Below are 20,976 nucleotides of genomic sequence, written 5' to 3' on the forward strand. Positions count from 1 at the left end.
GGAATGAGAACTTTTTACGAATGCGGCTGTATAATACTGCGCTCGGGGGTTAAACCAAAGATATGGCAAAAAAGTCCGTTGCGTATCCGAGCTCCCATACAAATTCACGACCCGTTTCTGGCACTCCGATGCGTGAACCACCAGTTCTTGCGATGTTGAAGCCGTTTTTTTAAAAAAAAAGGGGGGGGGGGACTGCTATTGCATACCACGCAGATCGGAACACATGGGCCAAAGTCCTCTCTGATGGAACGGCACAGTATAGTACTGTACTGCGGCAGGGCCCTGGCAACAACCAATGTGTTATACCGACACACTCGCTGCCCCAAAAGTTACTGCCGGTCTCACCAGCAGCCAGATGGACCCCTTGTATTCTCGCTTTCTAGAATAGCCAAGTGCAGCTTTACAGCACCTTGGGGGTAATAAATAGTGTGGCGAATGTGGCTAGTAGAATATCTACGATACTATACTGGATCATATGTGTAGAGCGGCAAAGACTTCACACTTTTTCCCAATCATTCCCCGAAGTACTCTTACGGTGCAGTGCTCGAACACTAGTACTTTACAATGACAATAAATCAAACCTGTATATTTGCCGTCTAGTATGACTTCCCTTCACGTCCCCCAGCCCGCTCGTGTCGCCGGATTGAAGTCGGGGGGGGGGGGGTTTGTGCATTATCATACCACAAAATAACGCAACTTCTGTCACTCCGGAAACCCGAGCACTCATACCTGGCTCACGATGGTTCCGGTATGGTTCTCGCATTGGTGTTCCATTAGCGAGGGCTTTGCGAACAGGAGCGTGGGGAGATGCATAGATACCGTAGAAAGAGTCATTGTTCAAGTTAATAATAACCCTGAATAGTTTATTCACCCCCGACTACCCCTCAATTATTCAGAAAAGTAAAGAGGAATCAGGAGCTATTATAGGTAAAAGTCTATTATAAAGCACTAGTTTATGTTCGTGAGTGGTTTCATTTCCCAAGATTTTTTACGGCTTTTTTTAAGTAAAAAATGCATCCCGGCAATCTACATCAACTCCATTCCATTAGGTGATTGACAGTATCCTGAAGAGATAATGCAGAAGGAGGGAAAGGGATATTTTCGTCTACAATGTTTTCGAAAAAGGGTGGGTTGAAAATAAAGAGAAATCAAAAGATTTTGCGCCTGTTCCGTAACTGCACACTTGAATAAAAAAAGAAATTCTCTAAATTAAACTGAGGAAAGAAGAAAGCTAAAGGAGCCCCGATCGGATGATATAGAGAGACATGCTAAGAGGAAATGCCCATAAAATGAAGAAAGCAAACGTAAAAGTAGAAAGAAAATACCCCGTGTTTGATGAGGATAGCAGAGTAGCCATGGAATAGAGGAGGGAATATCGACTGCAAGATCACCCTCGATCCTGCAGCTATTTTGCTCTAGTATTTAGTAAGATGTGAAAAGGAAATCGTTGTCGTACATTAGATACCCCCCTGTTGCGATATCGGCCAAGCATCCTTCATGAAAATGAAAAAATGAAAAGAGGTCGCCGAAAGCCCCGAAGCATTGGTGGGAGTATTAACTACCACTGGAATGTCATCAATGCAGGGTTCAATGCGATGGGCAGCAGCAGATGACTGCCCGCCACAGTTGCCATAGGCAAGATGGCGACAAAATCCTTGATGACCCAACTATGGGGAACGAAGGAAGCAGTGGCGAGCACGATCATTGCCACAATTGCTAAAATCGAGAAGGCGAACGAAAATTTGAAACGCTTCATAACTTTGGGAACTTCGATAAAGAAGTTGGAGAACTCGATTTCCTTGGCAGTCGCTCCCCAGACCATGTTGATTTCAAACATGTGGGAAAGGAGTGCCTGGGAAACGTGTAGGGAGAGACCGCCAAGGAATATGCCAAGGAGGAAGACCCACTTAAAGTTTTCGAGCACTAATTACCAAAGTATGTTAGATATCACTCTTGCCGGTTAGCAGCAGAGGTACTTACAAGATGAGAAGAAGGGTTTTTCGCCAACACGATACCTCATAACTGCCAGCGCCACGTTTCCGAAAAGATTGAACACAATGACAATCGAAAACCACACCTTCCAGGAGTCGATGTAATACTTGTCGAGATATCCATTATACCAGCCAATCGCAAAGTAATTGGCGGTCGTCATGATCCATGCGGCGCCAATAGCGTAGTATGTTCCAATGTAAGAGATGATGGTAATTTTGGACGTCATACGGATGTTCGAGAACAAGAATTTGCGAAACAAAGGAGTGAAGGGTCCACGGATAGGCCAGAATCGCAAGGGATGAAACAAAAGTTCATTGCATCCATAGGCATACTTTTCCCAACGCGCCAGTTCATCATACACAGTAAGAGAGACACCCTCTTTGAACCCTTCACCAGTGTAAGCAGCAAGTCTGATAGTGTATCCGTTGACTTGCAATCGCAGAGACATATCGAAATCCTCGGACACGTGTGATTCAGACCAAAATTTCTCATACCCATCCTCATCTTTGTAGGAAACCTGTTGAATAGCAGACCATCGAAGAATAGCATTATGTCCCACAAAAGGAGCCACATCGCCGTTGGCAACAGTATAGCGAATAGCAGTGTAAATCAGATTGGTGAAGAAAGTGATTCCGTTTTCGAAATAGTTGTGTACAACTTGCATGACGCCTGAGGAGTATTGCATGATTCCGACCTCGGGAGATTGCTCCATCTCAGAAGCAGCATCAAGTAGACAATCAGGAGGTACCCGGGTATCAGAATCGACTACAGCAATTCGTTAGCCATCGCGACCTCTCCAAACCACATTGACAATCATTTGTAACTTAATTACGTACCGAGCAAGATGTAGTCTCCAACACGGATGTTACCATCCGCCCAAGCGCGTCCATCTTCGTCCAAAACTTCCTTCAAGCAATTCTCATAAGCTTGAGCTTCTTTGGCTTGAGTCCAACTTTCATTCCGTTCAATTAATGCGAGTTTATCCTCGACTTTACAAGATATCATGAGGGCGAAGTTCATGTTGGATGCCTATTCAATGATTAGTCATATTTTACGACAATTGCCAAGAAACGCAAGCTAGCGAGATTGACTGAGCAAGAGCAAGGAAAACCCCCGCGTGGCTACTGAGACAATCAAGGAAAATATCCGGTAGGGCCATGTAAAGTTGAACATGGGTCGCCAAAGACAAGAAAAAAACAAAGAGCAAGTTAAAAAAGATGGGCAGAGGGCGAAATCTACCACATCTCTGGCCAGACTTCTCCTTTCTTCCTCCATCCAAACAAATGCAGAGTGAATTGAGCAAACATACTAGAACTTGGTTCCGCTCACCTTCTTGAATTTACCCTTTCTCTGGAAACCACCTTTCCCGTGTGGGGGCCTGGCAACCCAACCAATGTTATGGTCCGCATAGAAGTCGATCCTCTCCTTCCGAAGGTGCTGATCTTCATCTTTGTAAAGCTGCAGCCCATCGTCGTTGATCAAGATATTGGCGGTGCCACCCTGGAGCTCGTACGTACTGATGGCCTGTTTGATGGACTTTATTGTTGGAGCGATAACCCCGGAAAGACCCTCCTTATACACAGGGCACTGGATAGTAATGTGGGGGAGTGGCCCAGAGCGTAGACGTGGGGGGGGCCTCGCAGAATAGTACTTGGAGTTATAGGTCAACTGAGATACCGGGCCTATACACTGAGCGGTACACCCTATGATGACCTGACCGAAGAACTATGCGGGAAAGACTAGGTTAGAAATGCTTTTATTTCCTCAGCAGGGACAGACCTACCAGGGTGAAGAATATCTGAATCGGTGTCAGGGCGACGAAAGCAAGTCTCAACATATTCCCATCGACCGCAACCTCAATTCCAATCTGCCTATACCCAGCTCCTAGAGTAGTTATGATGAGCGCTAGGGTGAACGCGACCAAGATGGTATTCAGCAAATTTGTCGGGCGCCTCTCCCAATATCCAGAGACTTTTCCAGATTCCTCATCGATAACCTCCACCACATTAGCGGCCAACTCTGTCTTCGCCAACTCTTCCTCCTCGACTTCTGGCGTCTTCCACACCAGTGCCATCAACTCATTCTCAATGGACTTTGCACGGGCAACAATGTTGAGCGGATCGTCATCCCAGACCACGAGTATGGCCTCTCTAGCTACGAATGCAGCGAACTGGAGCTTCCTCGCTCTCGGAAGATCCGCAATTGTCGGGACGATCTGAATACGTAGACCGTTCATGAGGGGGACGTCTACCGCCTCAGGAGACCATTGGAGAAATGTTTTGATGACCCTGGAACTAACAGTCATAGCAACCTATTAGATTTCAATGTTGCCGAAACATTAGCAACAGCAAAGAAACTTGCGGGAATTCCGGGAGCATCCAGAAACATACGTGGACATTCAACACTGAGCAAGCCTCGGCAAAAAGACTATTTGACAATGAGGCCGGGCAAGCCATATATTGCCCTTTACTCTTCCTCAGCAAAACGCCCTCATTCTCGTTTGATCGACCAGGTGGAGGGTTAGGGTTGACCCAGAGCTGGCTTGACTGTTGCTGGTACAAATAGCTAACCATAACCTCATGCTTTATGTCATCAACCATAATAGCTGAGGATCTGGAAGATGCTTCGCCAGAAGCGGTTTCGGAGCCCGAAGCCGGGAACAATGGCGGCCTGAGTTCAGCGGCATGATCAGCCTGGGAAGCTGCAGCTGGATCTCGCGCGGGAGCCTTGCCGTTGGATGGCTTTGCGCGAAAGTAGTGCCTGATCCCCATTACAAAGAACAAGGGGTCGTACAAGACAACCGACCAGAGCTTGCGTTGGGTGGTTGGTTGTTTCGGCCTACTATTGTTCCCTTCAACAAGCTAAAATTGTGGTAAAAAAATATCACACCGGATTGGGGACGAGGAGGGAGTATGGGTGATAGCGAGTGAAGGATTTTTCCCAAGAATTTAACCGAAGGGGGAGCGCGAAATTATTGTGCGGCCGTTAACGAGTGGACGAGGGCCTATCCTAGGGAGCCGCAAAACAAAGGGTCCGATGTGGATTTGTTTGGTGTATAAGTTTGCTTCGTCAATGGCGAAGAGAGATGCCCGGGTTTAGTCCTTGAGGAAAACGGTAGGGGGGGCAAACCGCGGCGAGGGTAGTCGGAGCCTCTGCGGGGGGCCGTCAAGAGATGATTTTTTCGCGGCCAAGAGGAAACTGGTGATTTTAGTCTCTCTTATTAAGATTATTACCCCGATCACCCACTGTAATCCAATTCCTCTCCTTAGGAACAGTAGAGGTAAACAGAGGATTGTATGGCTCGTCTACGGGGGACGACGACTAGCAATCCTCGATGGACTACTCTTGCTGGGCTATCTCGACTCCGGAGCGAGAGGGTGTCGGTATTCGGATGATGAGGGAGGGGGAAGACAGGCAAAGGAAGGAAAAAAAGAAAGGGAAATCAAGAGGAATAATATGGGAGGAAATAGTTTGTGATTTGTGGTAGGGAGGTGGGGGGGGTTAGCTACTTCTTGTGTATTCGCGCCGCGGCGTACTGCATATCTCTTGGAGGTTATTTGGGCGAGTGAGCAGGGCGGGTGTTTGCTTAATTGCGTGCCTGTCTATGTCTCGCTGTTCTCTCGCAGGTTGTTTAAACCGGGCTGAATTGGCTGACTCGCTGGCTGGTTTTCCCTTTTCTCCCTTCTAACTATTTCTTACATCTCTTTACTCTTCTTGTGGAACTTTAGGTGTCTGGAACATCCTAACCTGGAGTGTCAGAGAGGTTGGAGACTCGAACTTTCATGATACCGACATAACTTATCGTAGTCCATCTATCGCCATGCCCGCTCACTCACTCTCATCACACATGGCGACACCTTATCGCGGTATACAAGCGCACGCAAATGTAAATCTGGCCGGGTGTGTGCGTGTGTTTACTTCTCGGCCTCTTTCTCTCTTCCTCTATCATCACTCAGCAGATGGGACATGCCGTGATCGCACTTGCACCCCGGCCTACTCAAAGGATTCTTGAGGCGTCCTCAGTCCTGTTGAGGAAGACAGCCGCAGCATTCTCTGCCACACGTGAGGGACACTGAAAATCCGCAACCCCCATTTCCAACCCATATCTTCCCACCCACCATCTAGAGCACTCACACACACATTATCACATCAACACATACGCCCTTCATTGATTCCTACTTATTACGTGGTAACCACCCGCATACCGGAATCGTCGGAGCTTTTTTTTTTTTCTTCCCGAAAGCGAGCGATCGAGCTAGCTCGCCGCCCGATAGCCCCCACCAACCACTGACCTCGTAGTACCTTCAGACACCCAACAGTCTTGCAGATATGAATTGTATGCTGACACAATGCGGCTTTCCGGCACCCGATGGGTATGTTCAATGGATACATTGAACGTAGCAAGGGTGCTCGGGGTATCAATTGGATCACTCTCTATAGTTGTCGAGTGAGAGGGCGAGAACCCAAGAGAGGAGAAGTGAAACAGAAAGGTCAATGGACAAAACCAAGGGTCTGGCCAAGCCTACCTAAATTTGAAAAACAGGACTAAACGAGTTTCTTGTACGACAGAACACTTAAATTAAGTTACGGGAGCAACTAGACACCGTGATTCAACCATGCAGACAGATCTATAAAAAAGGAAAACGGCACCACACACCCGCCGTCGAGGAAAGACTGTTACACCCAGTCAACCTTTCTGGAGTAAGCTAGCCGGCCCTGGGAGTATTTTTTTCCAAGGAGGTAATGTTAATTTGCAGGTCTGATAATGGACTTCGCCACTATTCCCCAAATCGCGGAATGAATATGATGCTAGAGTAGCAAGGGTAAAAGATAGCGAGGTGCTGTGTTCGAGCACAAGTACCGTACCATACTTTCGCAGCAGAAGAATACATTATAGTACCACAACTCAAGTTCTGCACTATGGGGTCCGACCCCCACCCTATCTCCCCCTCTCTCTACCACCAAACTCCTCCCTCCAGCTGCCAGGTGGGCCCCTAACGCGACGAGAGACTAAGTCCGCCGAGCCGCGCATTGCTCGAATGAGTGTCACAAACATGTCTCCTCCCAATACCCAAGTAGATGGCAGTTGATTACCATATCAGGAAGCAAAAAGAGCAGAGCAAAGACATTTTCCAATAAGGTTAATCCTGCAAACAAACTTCTCGATTGCCGTACCGGTATTAGAAAGCAAGAAAGACAACAAAGCGCCACCATAAGGCAAGGAGGAAAGAAAAGAAGAAGAAAAAAGAACGCCCCCTGGTCAATGCATGAAATTAAGTTTAAGGTCCGGATCCGACAGGAGTGATAGCGGGAACGGGAACACAACCCAAAACGGAGCCGCCAAGCCGTGAACAAAGCGAGGGTCGATTCTTAGTAAAAAAAAAATAATCACACCCCTACATCCTCGGAAAGCCGAGAGGAAACAAAGGTAACCAGCGGAGCGGAGTTTTGAGGAAGAGAGCGTGGAGCACTGTACAGTACAGCAAGAATATTTGTGTCATCTGGCATCATATGAGCTGCCGGTACTGTACAGTACCATCATAATAATTATGGTACCTTCAGCCAGTAAGAAGTGAGATTAGGTATCATGAGACGGTGAGACGCAACCACAACATCGCCGAAATCTCAACCGCTCAATCCCACCCACTCTGGACTATGTCAGAGATGAAAGGTCCTATCACCAGACTTGTTTCTCCCAAACCAAGGGGGGGCCATAAAACCACAGATTTCTGCGCTGCATTGTGGTTGTGGTTCTCGCGATAGTTGAACATTGCCCGGCAAAGTGGTTGGCTCACCGGTCCCTCGACTTGGTCCCGCGGCGAGCAGCGAGCAGGTGGATATACAAATCTGGATCGACCGACTATAACTACTTTCGGGTGTGCTAGTCGCGCACCGCTGCCTGCTTCCCGTAGGGGACTCATGAAGATGTTAAAAGAAGAATATAGACCATCACTACCATTGCGCTCTTGACACACGCAATCAGCTTCGAACAAAGAACCAGGTAAATTATATCGTAGTACGGAGAATTGCACAGTCGGTGAAGGACTCCCCTTAGGGCGAAAAGCTGTCCTAGAAAAACACGCAAGGCTGTATCAATTCCAATTGTACAAGCAAAAGAGAGAACTATAGTTGAACAACTATACTTCAGGCCCACGCGAAAGTCAGATGTTGGAGTTGTTGAAAAATTCCGTCCCAAGTCTACCATCACACCGGACATCATGTCGCGGAAAACGCGGGTTCCTAGGCATTCTCCTTCCCCCCCTCTCGGGGGGTCCCCCATGCGTACTGTGCGAGTGCTGTGGCAAGAGAAGATAAGCCAAGAAAGAAACATCCACACGGCAGTCTCCCCGCGCCACAATGCACCACAGTGCAAGCACGAGGACCCCGACCCTCCGACAGTCATCCATCTCATCCACTCACCACGCTACGGTTAGCTGAGCAACAAACCAACAGCCCCAATTCCCCCATGAGTTAGCCCAAACAAATCAAACCCATCATATGAAGACCAAAACCCGTGCATCCCGAACACAACCCAGAACTATATTAACACGATATAGCCCGTATCGTATGCCCTGGTAACAAAAGTCATGTCTCACTTCTCTCTCACACAAGGGCAAGTGCAAGTACCGAGCACCTGAGTCGGCCGTAAGCTAGCGTAACTTAAGGACTCAGATCAATCAGGAACGGTTGTGGAGTGTACCCTTGACACTTTCTCCATTCTCGCTACGTTGGTAGATCATGTGGAGCGCACGTGCAGGCGCGCAAGATAAGCCAGTGCGAAACACAGCTAAAGGATTTACCCGTTGTGCGTGGTTGGTTGTAGTGTGATTGAATTTCTTTTTCTCCGTTTTTTCTTTTTTCCCCTCTTTTCGCTTCTGGCAGCATGGCATGGTGAAGAAGGGGAAAGGAAGGGGGGAAGGAAGGTAGGAAAAGGAAGGGGTAAATTTTGGAAGCCGTAAACAAACAGGATGCGTGTGGTACAGTACTATACTTGTATCATACCGGGACCGGTATGTTGCACTTGTGGCTGTGCGGGCGATGGTGGTGCTGCAGAGTACTGGAGGAGGCTTCGAAGGAGCAAGGACGTAGGACTCGCTTAAGTTAATTAATTCGCGAGTGAGTGAGTGTGCTGAGACCACTTGCTTATCCACAGGAGCTATGATAATATTATTATGCTTATTATGCCTATTCAATTCTTTTGTCTACCGGTTTCATAGGCGAATTACCCGTCTAGCTAATCAAGCCACACGAAAACCCTATCTACAGGAATCCATCTATAGATACCCCCCCCACCAACGCCACCGCCTGATGTCTCTCAACTCGACTCACTTCCACCCCGTCGGCCTGCTTTCTCTCACCACCTTCCGTTTGCCTGGCTACTGTATCTAAATCGATACCAATTAATATCGTGCTCCACGCCCAGGCACTTGAGCACACATGTGTCTTAAAGCCGACACCACGACAAACAATGAAAAAAAAAAAACAGAACCAGAACAGACCAAGGACAAGCAGGGGGAAACAAAGCAAGACAAAGTAAAAAAAGGAAGGAACAATTCGGAGCGATGTGGACGCACGTCAAACTGACAGCCGTGTCTTAGATTTCCGAATCAAGTGAGACATCGGGGGGGTTTTTGTTGCGGGCTCTGGATTTGGAAGGAAGGGTGAGGATGGCCTCCACGTTTCTTCTCCAATAATGCATCATACCTGGGCACCATACTCGAGTTCAATAATGCCCACAGCTTTAAGGTACAGTACAGTATGGTCCCTTGGCGATGGTGTCTGTAAAATGGTTTTTTTTCTTTTACACCTGAGACATCGAAGACCTGTCCCGTACGCCACAATACAAAAGATACTGCCCTCCTCGAAAACCGTTTCTCCCACCAAAGAACTGAAAACAAGCCATATCCGGGCAGCGGATAACCTGTCGACCGTTCTGGCCAAAATAAGAATAAATTAGGAGGCCCGCAAGTTGTTATAATGAAAATAGTACAACGCGATTTTACAATATCCCCCTCGCAAAAACAAAGCCGCAAACCCGGGGCAGTGCCGCCTTGTAGCGTGCCGAAAAAGGACCGAGTTTATCCACCTTTAGTTTGCGACCCAGCAGACGTCCCTCTACGAGTGGGTTTCAATTACTACGCTCTCTCTCCTCCCCACCCGATATAGCTTCTACCCACCCTGGTACTGTACAGTACCGGTGGTAACAGCGCAGCGGCGGACAGAGCTGACAGCTACTCGAGTACACCGCTGCGCTGCACCAATCCGCCTATTGGGCATACAGCGCTGTAACCGGTACACACTAACCTCCACCATTCCCCAAAGACAGTTCACATCATTCACTGCGCCCTCCCTGCCCGGCAATCTACCACAGCCAACAACCTCGGCGGCCCCGAACCGCCAGAATCCGAACAATATATGCCATTACGGTGCCCCCAGAGCACAGATCTAGCACGATACACTTCCCATTCAGGTGCGATAGATGCAACTATTTATAATACCTACCGAATTATAAACTCCTATCCTCCTCGTCGAACTAAGCGTAACTCTCTACACCTCACCTCACCCTACCCGCTCGCTCTCATGCACTACCCCCTTAGGGCTGACTTCACTGTATTCTTACGAGTATGATACTCTATGATAATATGATACCTTGCATTCTCGAGCATGATACTGTACTATACACCACCAGTGCTGCACCACCACACCGAGTCAACTCGCTACGGCCAACCAACCCCGGACCTTCCCGCACAATCCCGCACAAGCACCCTGCAGCAGAGACAAACATTTCCCTTACCCCTTGCCCTCTTTCACCAACTACCGGTACTCGTATCCATCCATCTACCGTACCGCAGAGCCTCACTTCTTTTTCACTTTTTCACACCATTTTCATTCTCGTTTTCACTTTCACCGCTCTTCAACACCCTCGTTCACTCCCACATATGATCGGTGAAAACGTGTTGTGCACTGCTGAGTGCCGGGACGATACCGTACCGTGTGATAACCCTAATGAATCCTTTTTTTCCTTTCTTTTGATTCTCCCATGATTGGTGGATGGATTTTGCCATTGTGGCTTGCGGGCGGGTGTAGGTTTTTGTCATGGACTGGCGTGATTGGTGGGTGAATGGGTGGTCCGTCCGTTGGGTTCACCGTGGCGGCGGCAGGCGGGTGGTAGTTTACTTTTGAGTGTTGGGCTTGGTCGAGAGAAAGATAACGGTTTTGGTTGTCCGGGCTGGATGGATGAATGAAAGAGAGAGGAGAGGGGGGGTAAATGTGAAAGTGAAAGAGAGAGCCATCTATTATCATTTATCGCTTCTGATTACAAAATGGTAACTAAATAGCTAACCATGATGAAGGGAAAAAGCAAAAAATCGTATACGCAGGGGTAAAGGGAAAAAAGACCAACGGGCGGGTTGCCTCCCGTTCCGTTGCGCGAACAAGTGAAATTAAAAAGAAAGGAAAAAGTAGCCCTAAATAAAACTCCCGAAGTATGCCTCTTGAGAAGATGGGAAAAAAAAAGATTTGATAGAAAAGGGGAAACATCGAGAAAAATGAAAAAAAAAAAAACCCCCCCGAAAAAACTCAATCACATTGCTGCCACATTTTCACGCTCTCAATCACCATTTCTCCGTCGTTCTTCCATGTCTTTTTCCACTCGTCTCTAGCGTCCCAGAAGTCCTTTACCGCGGTGGGGCTCCCGTCAACCCAGGGTTTCTTGTCCTTTCCGTTTTCGAACCAACCGCTAGTAGCCCCGACCCCGAGGCTGATGATGAGGTAGAACTCCTGATCGAATGGAGTGTTCTCGCGCCCGGTCTGTGACCAGGGGTCTATATATCTCGTGCCATTCTCACTCGCCAGCGGAAAGTTCCCACGATCCCAGAGCCTCGTTTGAAAGTTCGTGTAGAGGACCTGTAAAAGCCGGGAGTCGACATACGTAAAGATGTACTTCTCGCTCCACTCAATCCCAAAAGTATGGAAAGAGGAGGAGTAGCTAGTGTGCGAAGCCCTATGCTTAACATTCGTCCTCCACCAGGCATCGTTCGCAGGGTCGGGGCCCCAATGCAGCGTGGAACTGATAATGTCGTTTCCGCCCTGAGCGTATTTCCAATCATTTCCCCTACTCTCCGCGATGTCCATCTCCCCGGAGGCGGGCCAGGGCCCATACTTTTCTTCCACTGGCAACATCCAGATTGCCGGCCAGAGCCATTTACCCTCAGGGAAGCGTGCCTTGACTTCCACTCGACCATACTTTATCTTGGCGCCTTTGCGCGAGTTGATGCGTGCGGATTTCACGGGGTTAATGATAGTGCCGTTAGTACTATTTGTTCCAGAGACGCAGTTCTTCAGAAGGGGAGAGGTGCAAATCCCCATTTCTGTGAGGTTCATGACGTTGTCCGTTGTGATCAATTTCTCATCCTGGAGGGTTGGGCGAATGTGTAGATGGCCACCCTTGACGTAGGAGTTTTCCTCGCTGTTGGTAGTGTAATCGAATTGTCCGTTTCTTTTTTTTTTTTTTTTTTGGTACGTTAGCAGTTGATCTCCGGAGATGTGGGGTTTGCGGTTGGGGTATACCCGAATCCACCGCATTCAACTTCCTTCGTCCAAATTTTCTCGTCAAACCCATTGCTCCAATCCTCAATGAGCACAGGGCAATACTTGTGATTGACAACGCTGCTTACTCCGTGCCAGACGAAAAACCCCGCGATTGCAAGCCCGACAGCTAAACCGATGCAAGGGATTATAGTGACCCACTTTTCCTTGGGATCCTTCTTGCCCTTCCAAGGCTGTTGCGCTTCTCCGGGCCTCACTCTTCTGGAATGAAAGTACCTCTGCGGAACATTCAACCCCGGGGCGGAGAAGCCAGAAGTAGACCCCGGCAATGATCCAGGTCTAGAACTATAGGGCGTAGACCCTAGGGGGGTTATTGGATCAACGAAAGGCGAAGGGAGAGGTGTTGCCGGCATGGCGGAGGAGCTGGCGGTTGCTTGAGCGTGGGTACCGTCCATTGGGTATTCGTTCGTTTGTTTGCTGAATAGTGGGCTCTCACGCTGGGCGAATTGGCAGTGGGGGGCTAGTAGATTTGTAGTTACAATGAGGTGAGGTAAAAGCAGCTCTGCGTGTGCGGTGGGGGGTGCTGAAAGGTAGGCCAAGGTATGATGAGCAGGTTGTTCTGAGGGGGTAAGCAGACAGTTTGAGGAGGGCCTAAGAGGTTCAATCCAAATTTTTTTTTTAATTTTTTTCAATCATTTTTCGTCAAAGCAAACCGAGGTGGTGGGGAGGGAGGAATCCAAGGCCAAACACTGTAGGTGGCCTTTTTTCTTCCTATTTTCCTTTACTAAGGATGCGTTCCCTCTTTGTGAGTTAAGTGGAGGGAAGGATGGCGGGATGGATGAAAACGGTAGGGAGATACACGAGTAGAACATGGTATTATTATTTACTTGACCTAAGGGAGTTAAGTGGGGGTAGAGAAAGGGAAAACAATGCAGAAATCTCGGGAAGAAGAATACCAGTACTCCAGCTGATTTTCTGGTATACGTGACAGGCTGTCTGCCTGGGAGTGGGTGACTTGGCGGTATCAATTGCCACCGTTTCGAATTGGGTGGGGGAGCACATGTAGAGTACAGTTAAATGCGTGCCTTATGGTATGTTGGGTGTTGGTATGATATGGTACCATGGTTGCGGCACCTGTGCGAGAGCAGGGCCTCTGAGAAGACTCTAGCTACCTTTGCCCGGTACCTGCACCACTTCTCCATTTACTTCTCTCTTCATTTGTGGCTTACAACTTACAGGGGATGGGGGTCTTGTCAATTGATACCGATAAAAAGACACCTTGGAACCCATTGATGTGCCGTCAGGATCAATTCGTGCCTTGAGATGGTGCTGGATCCAATCATATCTTCCTACGAGAAACCCCCATCTCCCCTACCCTGGAGGTGCTGTACCCGTACAAGTACCGGTACCCGTGGCAGATAAGAGTAAAAGCTAACTACTTGTAACTAAGCGCATCAGGACCCCTGTTTTCGGGTTTTGTGCAAGTAAGAGTACAGCACGGTACTTGTACATCTTTCCTGCTATGTCCACCCAAGACTAATCAACCATGCTTCTTCACGGGAAGCATTCATAGCCTGGGTACTGTACTGGTGTCACAGGGGGGAGGGTTTAAAAAAAGATAACAGAATCACCACATGGCAGAGACAATATGAAAAGAAAGAGGGAGAAAAACACCCTATATTCAAAGCCCCGGCTTACTCGGTCAAGAACTCCGGAAGTTGGTTCGCCCCGTGAATCCAAAATGTCGTCTAAACTTTCGAAGAGACCCTATCATACCAAAACCACGGCGCGTTCACAAACTTTCTCAGCTTCCAACATGGGTAATTCCTACACGTGGATTGAAGGGTCAACGCAGCACAGGAGCTTCGCCGTGCTGCACAGCGCCCGTACTCGTATTGGTAGAGTTCAGTGGAGAGGGAGAGAGCTACCACTCTAGTCACACAATCCCCTACTACCAAGACTAGAAAGGCGAGAATGGAGTAAGATGTGATTGTGACGGGACCCCGTCATGCCCTGTTCTTCCTGTCGCTATCCAGCTCTTTCACTTGTATTTTTACTTTTTCCCGAGGTGCTCTGCTTTTTACATTCCGTCAAAAGTAAGTTAACCTTTCTCCACTTCCAACTCGCACATCTAACCCTAGTTTATCAGCACCTGTTCTTTCCCACAGCAATTTATCCTTTATCATACTTGGTCCCGAAATTGAAATAGAACATCGCATGTTGTTGTGGCTGTTAAGGAAGACTCTTTCCGGACGCGGCCTCGTCTCATCCGTTCGTTTCACTGTTCAAATCTGATGGGATTCATTGTGCACATTTTGGTCTCTGGGAACTTTTGGGGGCGCTTTTTCTGCACCTGCTCATTCACTTTGATCGGAGGGCAAAAACCCGGTGGTCGCTTATCTGTCTTCTATCATACTACTTGTACCGGTATTATCCTTGTGATTAGCCACTGGTCTATGCCAGAGCGATGTGCACGGGTACAGTACAGTACTGTACTCGTACTTTATTATGGTGTTTCACTTGTGCAAGTACCGGTATTAGCGAGTGAACCTTTTCAATACCATGCTCTTGGCGAAAAAACCTTCCGGATACCGTTGACTGAGAAATATACCATCAAAAAAGTGAAACCTTCGCACAGAACCACATTGCTCTGACCTCGCTTAAGAGTAGTATGTTCTTGGTGATTTTTTGGGCCAAGAATCCTAAGAAGATTGCTAGAAAAAATATAAAAAAATATTAGCAGGTCTCAAGTAGTTCTGGCTTTTTTATAAGATTTTTTACAATATTTTTGGATTGTTTGAGGGGTAAAAAGACTGGGGAACTCTGTGCTAGAGTGAATATTTTGTTGATCGTTGCAATGTGAAACCTTGCAATGGTATGTTTTTGCCAAGAATGGTATTATAAAGGTACTGTACTAGTACAGTACAGTACCCCCCTGTTTTCCATGGTATTTGAAATGTTTTCTCGAGAAGATAAGCTCAATCATCCCTCCAAGGATCCTTTCGCGAAATTAATTCTCGTGAATCTCGAAAGTGTGTCTGCTCGTGACATATATCTCCCGGAGAAACGTTCCTCCCCCTCCCGCCTTCTGTCTCGCGCTGAGCTAAAAAAGGGTGCGGAAAATGGAAAAGAAAAAAAAAAAAAAAAAAGGAAATAGGGGCAACCACCGATCTCATAGGTGAAATAAAACAAATAAAACAGCTCAAGTTTACTTACACAAAGCTTCCTTCTTTCCCCTTCCCCGATCCATCCACAAATCTCCATGCTGCCATTTCACTGCTGTAACAATGAATGAAAAAGGTTACAACACAACCAGTTGCCCGAACGGTATGGGGTTAAAGAATCCCCCACAACACAGCACCCGGCACATCAATCACAAAGGGGGAGGGGTGACAACCACAAAAAGCAGGACTAAGCTTAATTCTTTCTTCTTTCTCCTTTGAGGAAGGGGAGGAAGGCGGGATCCTAGGGATGGAGGCTCAACAAAGCTGACTCTGCTTTAGCCTGCGGAAACTTGCAGAGTTCGATTTTCACGGATAGCTTATGTTCCTCCGTTTTATTCCTCCTGCTTGGCTTATACTCCACACTTCTGCTATGATGGATTTGTGTGGGATCCCGACTCTAGAAAATGATAACTAGTTCTATGTCCCAGGCGGCTTCACACTCATGGTAACCTAGCGTGTTTTACCGGCACATGTCATATTATACATAGGTGATGCAGCACGTTACAGGCGTCTCCAGTACGGTGCATGCAACGTCTAGAAGCTCCTTGTCTCAATTCTGGTGCAAAGTGAAGTTCCTAATACCGCATGGATTCTCCAGATCTACCTGTACGTCAGCCTTGCGGTAAAAAAAAAAAGGAATGAATGGAGAAAGTCAATAAACAAATGAATGAGAAGGCGGAAACGGACCCCCACTCCGGGATTGGACTGCCTGATCTTGAGTACCGTACTTCCAACGCCACCCCCAACACACACATGAAGAATAATCCAGTATCACAGCACTTAACATGAGCTCAGTACGGCACAAGTACAATTCAATCCAGGGCTTTATTTTTACAACAAAACCCCCATGCACGGCTCTCCCGGTACGGCACGAATTCATTCCTAGTCCGACACTCTCTCACGAAGCGATGTAGAGTACGATTGACGGTAACCGGGCGTCCCACTCCTTGTTCCTTTCTGTCCCATCAGATCTTCGTCCACTACCATTTTGTCCCACGACACCACCGTGAACATTACCGACGCGCACTATCTGCACAAGTGCCCGGAGAGTAACAAAGGTAAAATATCCGAGTCAGCAAAATGGAGGCGGGTGAACAGACAGGTATCGTAAATGCAATGGTGGTAGGGGTCTGGTATAGTAGGTGTACGGTACTGGTGTAAGATGGATGGTGGATATCACTACTAGCTGAGCGCGGTCCCCCTATCCATCCACCCATCCAAAGTGAATATTCCTGTTCTCGTGTTTTTATCTCGGTATCGAGGACCGGTCTGGTTATCGTAAGGTCCGATGGAACCTCTATAAGCCTGGATATCTGTTGGGGGCAGGTATACTCAGCTACTGTCGTCTGTCACAGCCGATTGCTCTTCCGTCATGGGATGGTGCTTGGGCTAGAGCTGCTATAACCCAATGATGAGAGTTGATATTGTTACATTAATGTACCATTCTGGCAATTGCGAGTATAATGGACTGTCGGATATCCCGATACCAATGACTAATTTACTTCCTAGAAATTATTTCCTTCGCTTTTAGCTTAATTTTGTTTTCTCTAGAGGCCTCTTGGGGTGTTTCCTGGGAGTGGTCCGTGCAATTGAATTCCTGCTCCGGAAGAGTTAGAGGTTTTGGAGGGGATACGTTTGCGACCCTTTCCCTTATCTTTGAGATGCAAAAGATTACTGGTAATGCGGATAGTAGCGCACGCCTAAGCTTAGCTATCAAACCATAATCGAAGATAGAGCTGACCCAGCCCAACATGGTCCGGTACAATCCCGCCCACCTGCTTTTACCCAACATCTGTACACAACTCCTTGTAGGACTTAATGCACCCACATAACCTCTCCATTCATCCATCAACACCGGCCAACCACCTATCAGCATTCCACCCCCCCCCCCCCCCGCCCCTTCCCCAGAACTTTTCCCCAAAACCCATAAAATAACTACCCCCAGCACAACGCAAAGCGGCTTAAAAAAAATACCCCCCCACATGTTTCCCAAATAAATATTCCCCCAAAAATACCCCCCCCCCGAAAAATTACCCACACAAATCACCCCCCCGGGGCCGGGAACCCCTTCCCCTCCCCTTTTCTTTTCGTTTCTTTTCTTTTTTTACTCTACCCTTTTGCACCAAAATGTACCGCACCCCGCTATTACCCCGAGGAGGGTGAGCACAATCTCAGGATCCCAAGTTGTCGGGACTAAACTTAAGACGGTTATGATGCATTTGAGTCAAGTCAAGGTAAGTTACATGTTACCCTCAGCCAATTGATGGGGTGTTGCACTATTTCTATCCTTTCCTACTCCTCTTGAGGCTGCTGAAAATGTGGATAGGGGTTGTCTGTCTAGTGGATAGATATAGGTAGGCGTGCCGTAGGTAGAGAAAATGTCTGAGATGGAATCCTGATTTGATTAAGAATGGCGAGTGATCACATGTGAATATTCCCTTTTGACTAGCCAAGCTGATTCCCTAGAAGCATGAATTGTGTCCACCGGGTCAATCAAATTTATTATCCTGGCACCACCGACCCGGCGTACGACCAGTGTCGACCGGGGATTTCCGTGGGAAACTGCTGCAGTGCTGGAAACGATAGATATACTTAGAATGGGTAGAGACATCGAGTGATGGGGCATGTTCTTGTCGACGAGCCATGTCTTCATTCTATCACATGATTCACAACTCACCTCAACATAGCGGTAGCTTACACAGCATATATAAGCGTTACAAGGGGGGGGGGGAACGTCCGTCCGTTATACTTATTTACTTACATTACACAACTATACGTTACCCTACGCACGGGAAAATAACGTTGGGGAGTACAGTACAATGAGAAAGAAAGAAAGAAAGAAAACAGGGAAAAAAATAAATAAAGGGAAAGATAAAAATGAAGGGAAAAAGAAAAAAATAGGGAAATCTCCTGGTGAGCTGTCATTGTGCGCTTTTGAGGATATTAGATTTTACTTGAACGGATAGTATTAAGCGAATTCGTTTGGCATGTACTGTACCACTATAATATGGGGTCGGGTATCCTAACCTAGCTCGGCCTACAGCATTCACTCCTCGGCCCACCTCTGCTTCTTACTGCGCGGGAGGGGGAAATATCTCAATTGGCCAAGTTAGTTCTCTATCTTGGTATCATAACCACGCTATCATCCCTCCGGGTAGGAGGTCAGCACTAGTGAAGATCCCGAGTTCTCAAAAAGGAACTCCTACCGGCATTGCATACCATCGAAAACGTGGTACGTTCGCTTAGGTCTTCGTGGTATGCAATATCAGTTCTCTTTTTTTAAAAAAAACCGTTTCGATAAACAGGCGAATATGCATCATGCAATATCACACATACATTCCAACTGCACCACGAAAAAGAAAACAAAGAAAAAACAAGAAAGGGAAACAGATCTGGGTGCTAAGGGGAGTACCGGTAGGTGGGTAGATAGGCTGCACTTGCGCCTTTCATCAGGCAGGCGCGGCCAAATCTCGGCGGTGGGTGGCATGAGAAGTGAGAATCTCGGATGATAGGTGAATCTCGTTGGATCCCGAATGGGCGCAACTTGTGGGCTCGAGGTATCGTATTGCGCAACCTCGCGTCGCTTGTGTATGCGGTGCTACTCGATTGACCGTTGGATGCGTAGGTGCATCATGCATTAGTGGGGTTTTCCTTTCGGGAAGCGGTGGGTGGATTGGTGCGTTGTCGGTTCTTGGTCGCGATGGCATGCTGTCTGGTCTCTCGGGAGGGACTTCGGGATGGGAAAGCGCGATAGGGCTGAGAATGTCGTTTGTTTTTTTCTCTCGGAGGAAGTTCGAGGGGTATATTACCCTGTTTGGTGGGAGGAGCCGGTGGTGGGTGGGGTTAAGCTTGTATAGATATCAACAAAATTTGGTCCTCCCTTCCAGGGTGGGTCGGGAGAGTGCACTGGGGTAGGCACTGTCCGGTGCTCTTGATATTGGAGGTATACCCGAGCAAAGTTAGTAGTTATAGTTTTAGATAGGTGGTTTAGGTCGATTCTAAAAAATATGATATCGATCCGATTAGTGCGGCCCCGTGATTTGGTAAATCTCAGGTCATAGATTATTACCACAAGCCACTTGCTAGCTACATTCCCGATCCAGGAGGGGGTCCGCTGAGGGGTATTCCGGGGGATAGATATCAAGAGTGGAGAGATAGCAAAGTTGGAATATCCCTCAATGGGGAGCCTAGGTAACTAGTTATCTATCTATCAATAGAACGCAATAAAGATTTCACAGACACCTATGCAGTACTCCGCAGTTCTCTCCATTTTCGCAACTACCCCCGGAAGGATTCCTCATCCAACTTGTTCGTCCATGCGTGAGGCCTAAAGGGAACGGTAATATCATTGATAAGGAAGAGTAACCAAACGTGCAGCACCTCCTGGATATTATACTACTCATTCACTACATTTCTCCTTTCTATATTTCCCCCGTATTTCGTTGCTCGTTGCCCCACCATGCGCGAACGAGCTCCCTAAACCCCACCATGCCCAATCACTGGTAATCGTGCCCAGCGCAGTCTTGAAAGGATACAGGTAGCGGTCGCTCGATTAATTGGTTGCGTGCTTGGTTTCTTGAAGAGGCCAAGGAAGAGCATGGCCCATGATAGGCCCTTTAAATCTTCCACTGTGGGACCAAAGAGGCCAACCATTCAGTTGGACGTCGTCCAACAGACTAGACGGACTAGGCGGACTCACTGCTGAGTATGCGAAAGGAGGAATGGATCCGGAAGGCTGGAAAGCCGAATGGGGAAATAAAGTGCTGGACCGCTCCTCTGGTGGTCTCTCTATCCAAGAGCCAATCGAAGTTAAACTTAGGTCAGGTTAGGTTAGGTTAGGTTCCGGATTAGGCCACACATCAAATCCAGACGTCCGGACAGCAGGAGTAATGTGATCGCCTCGAGAAACTCGCACATGAATTCTAGACAAAACGATATAGATTAGGTATGATAATGTGCGCAAAGAGATGATTGCATTGGCGCACATGAGTATTTCCCAGAAGCCATGACTCCCATCTGGCTTTTTGAATGCTCATTTTGAAAATTCAGTACTAACTTACTTGAGCCCGCTTCCACCAACAGTGCATTGACCCAATATCACTCGACAGTCACCCTCTGCGATGGGTAGCTATCCAGGACTCGTTATTCCTGGCTTGAAGGGGGGATGCGGTACCCGGAAGGGGATTATTACGATTTATGCTATTGTATTATT

General features: G+C 47.7%; 3 protein-coding genes; 1 reads left to right on the top strand and 2 right to left on the bottom strand.

Annotated features, from left to right (window-relative positions):
• Window positions 1-1,558: 1,558 nt before the first annotated feature.
• On the bottom strand, window positions 1,559-4,763 carry GSTUM_00004628001 (uncharacterized protein; the record flags this gene model as incomplete). Its single annotated transcript, XM_002836279.1, has 6 exons — window positions 1,559-1,923; window positions 1,981-2,757; window positions 2,829-3,021; window positions 3,322-3,717; window positions 3,776-4,303; window positions 4,383-4,763. 6 exons carry the CDS (start codon window positions 4,761-4,763, stop codon window positions 1,559-1,561), a joined length of 2,640 nt encoding a protein of 879 aa, XP_002836325.1.
• Window positions 4,764-10,571: 5,808 nt separating this feature from the next.
• On the top strand, window positions 10,572-11,259 carry GSTUM_00004629001 (uncharacterized protein). XM_002836280.2 has 1 exon: window positions 10,572-11,259. Exon 1 carries the CDS (start codon window positions 10,617-10,619, stop codon window positions 11,034-11,036), a length of 420 nt encoding a protein of 139 aa, XP_002836326.1. The 5' UTR covers window positions 10,572-10,616; the 3' UTR covers window positions 11,037-11,259.
• A 312-nt stretch (window positions 11,260-11,571) lies between these two features.
• Window positions 11,572-12,995, bottom strand: GSTUM_00004630001 (uncharacterized protein; the record flags this gene model as incomplete). Its single annotated transcript, XM_002836281.1, has 2 exons — window positions 11,572-12,490; window positions 12,562-12,995. The coding sequence occupies 2 exons, from the start codon at window positions 12,993-12,995 to the stop codon at window positions 11,572-11,574; spliced, it is 1,353 nt and encodes a 450-aa protein (XP_002836327.1).
• Between the last annotated feature and the right edge of the window lie 7,981 nt (window positions 12,996-20,976).

This window comes from Tuber melanosporum (genome assembly GCF_000151645.1).
Source record: "Tuber melanosporum whole genome shotgun sequence assembly, scaffold_14, strain Mel28".
In the NCBI taxonomy this organism is placed as follows: domain Eukaryota; kingdom Fungi; phylum Ascomycota; class Pezizomycetes; order Pezizales; family Tuberaceae; genus Tuber; species Tuber melanosporum.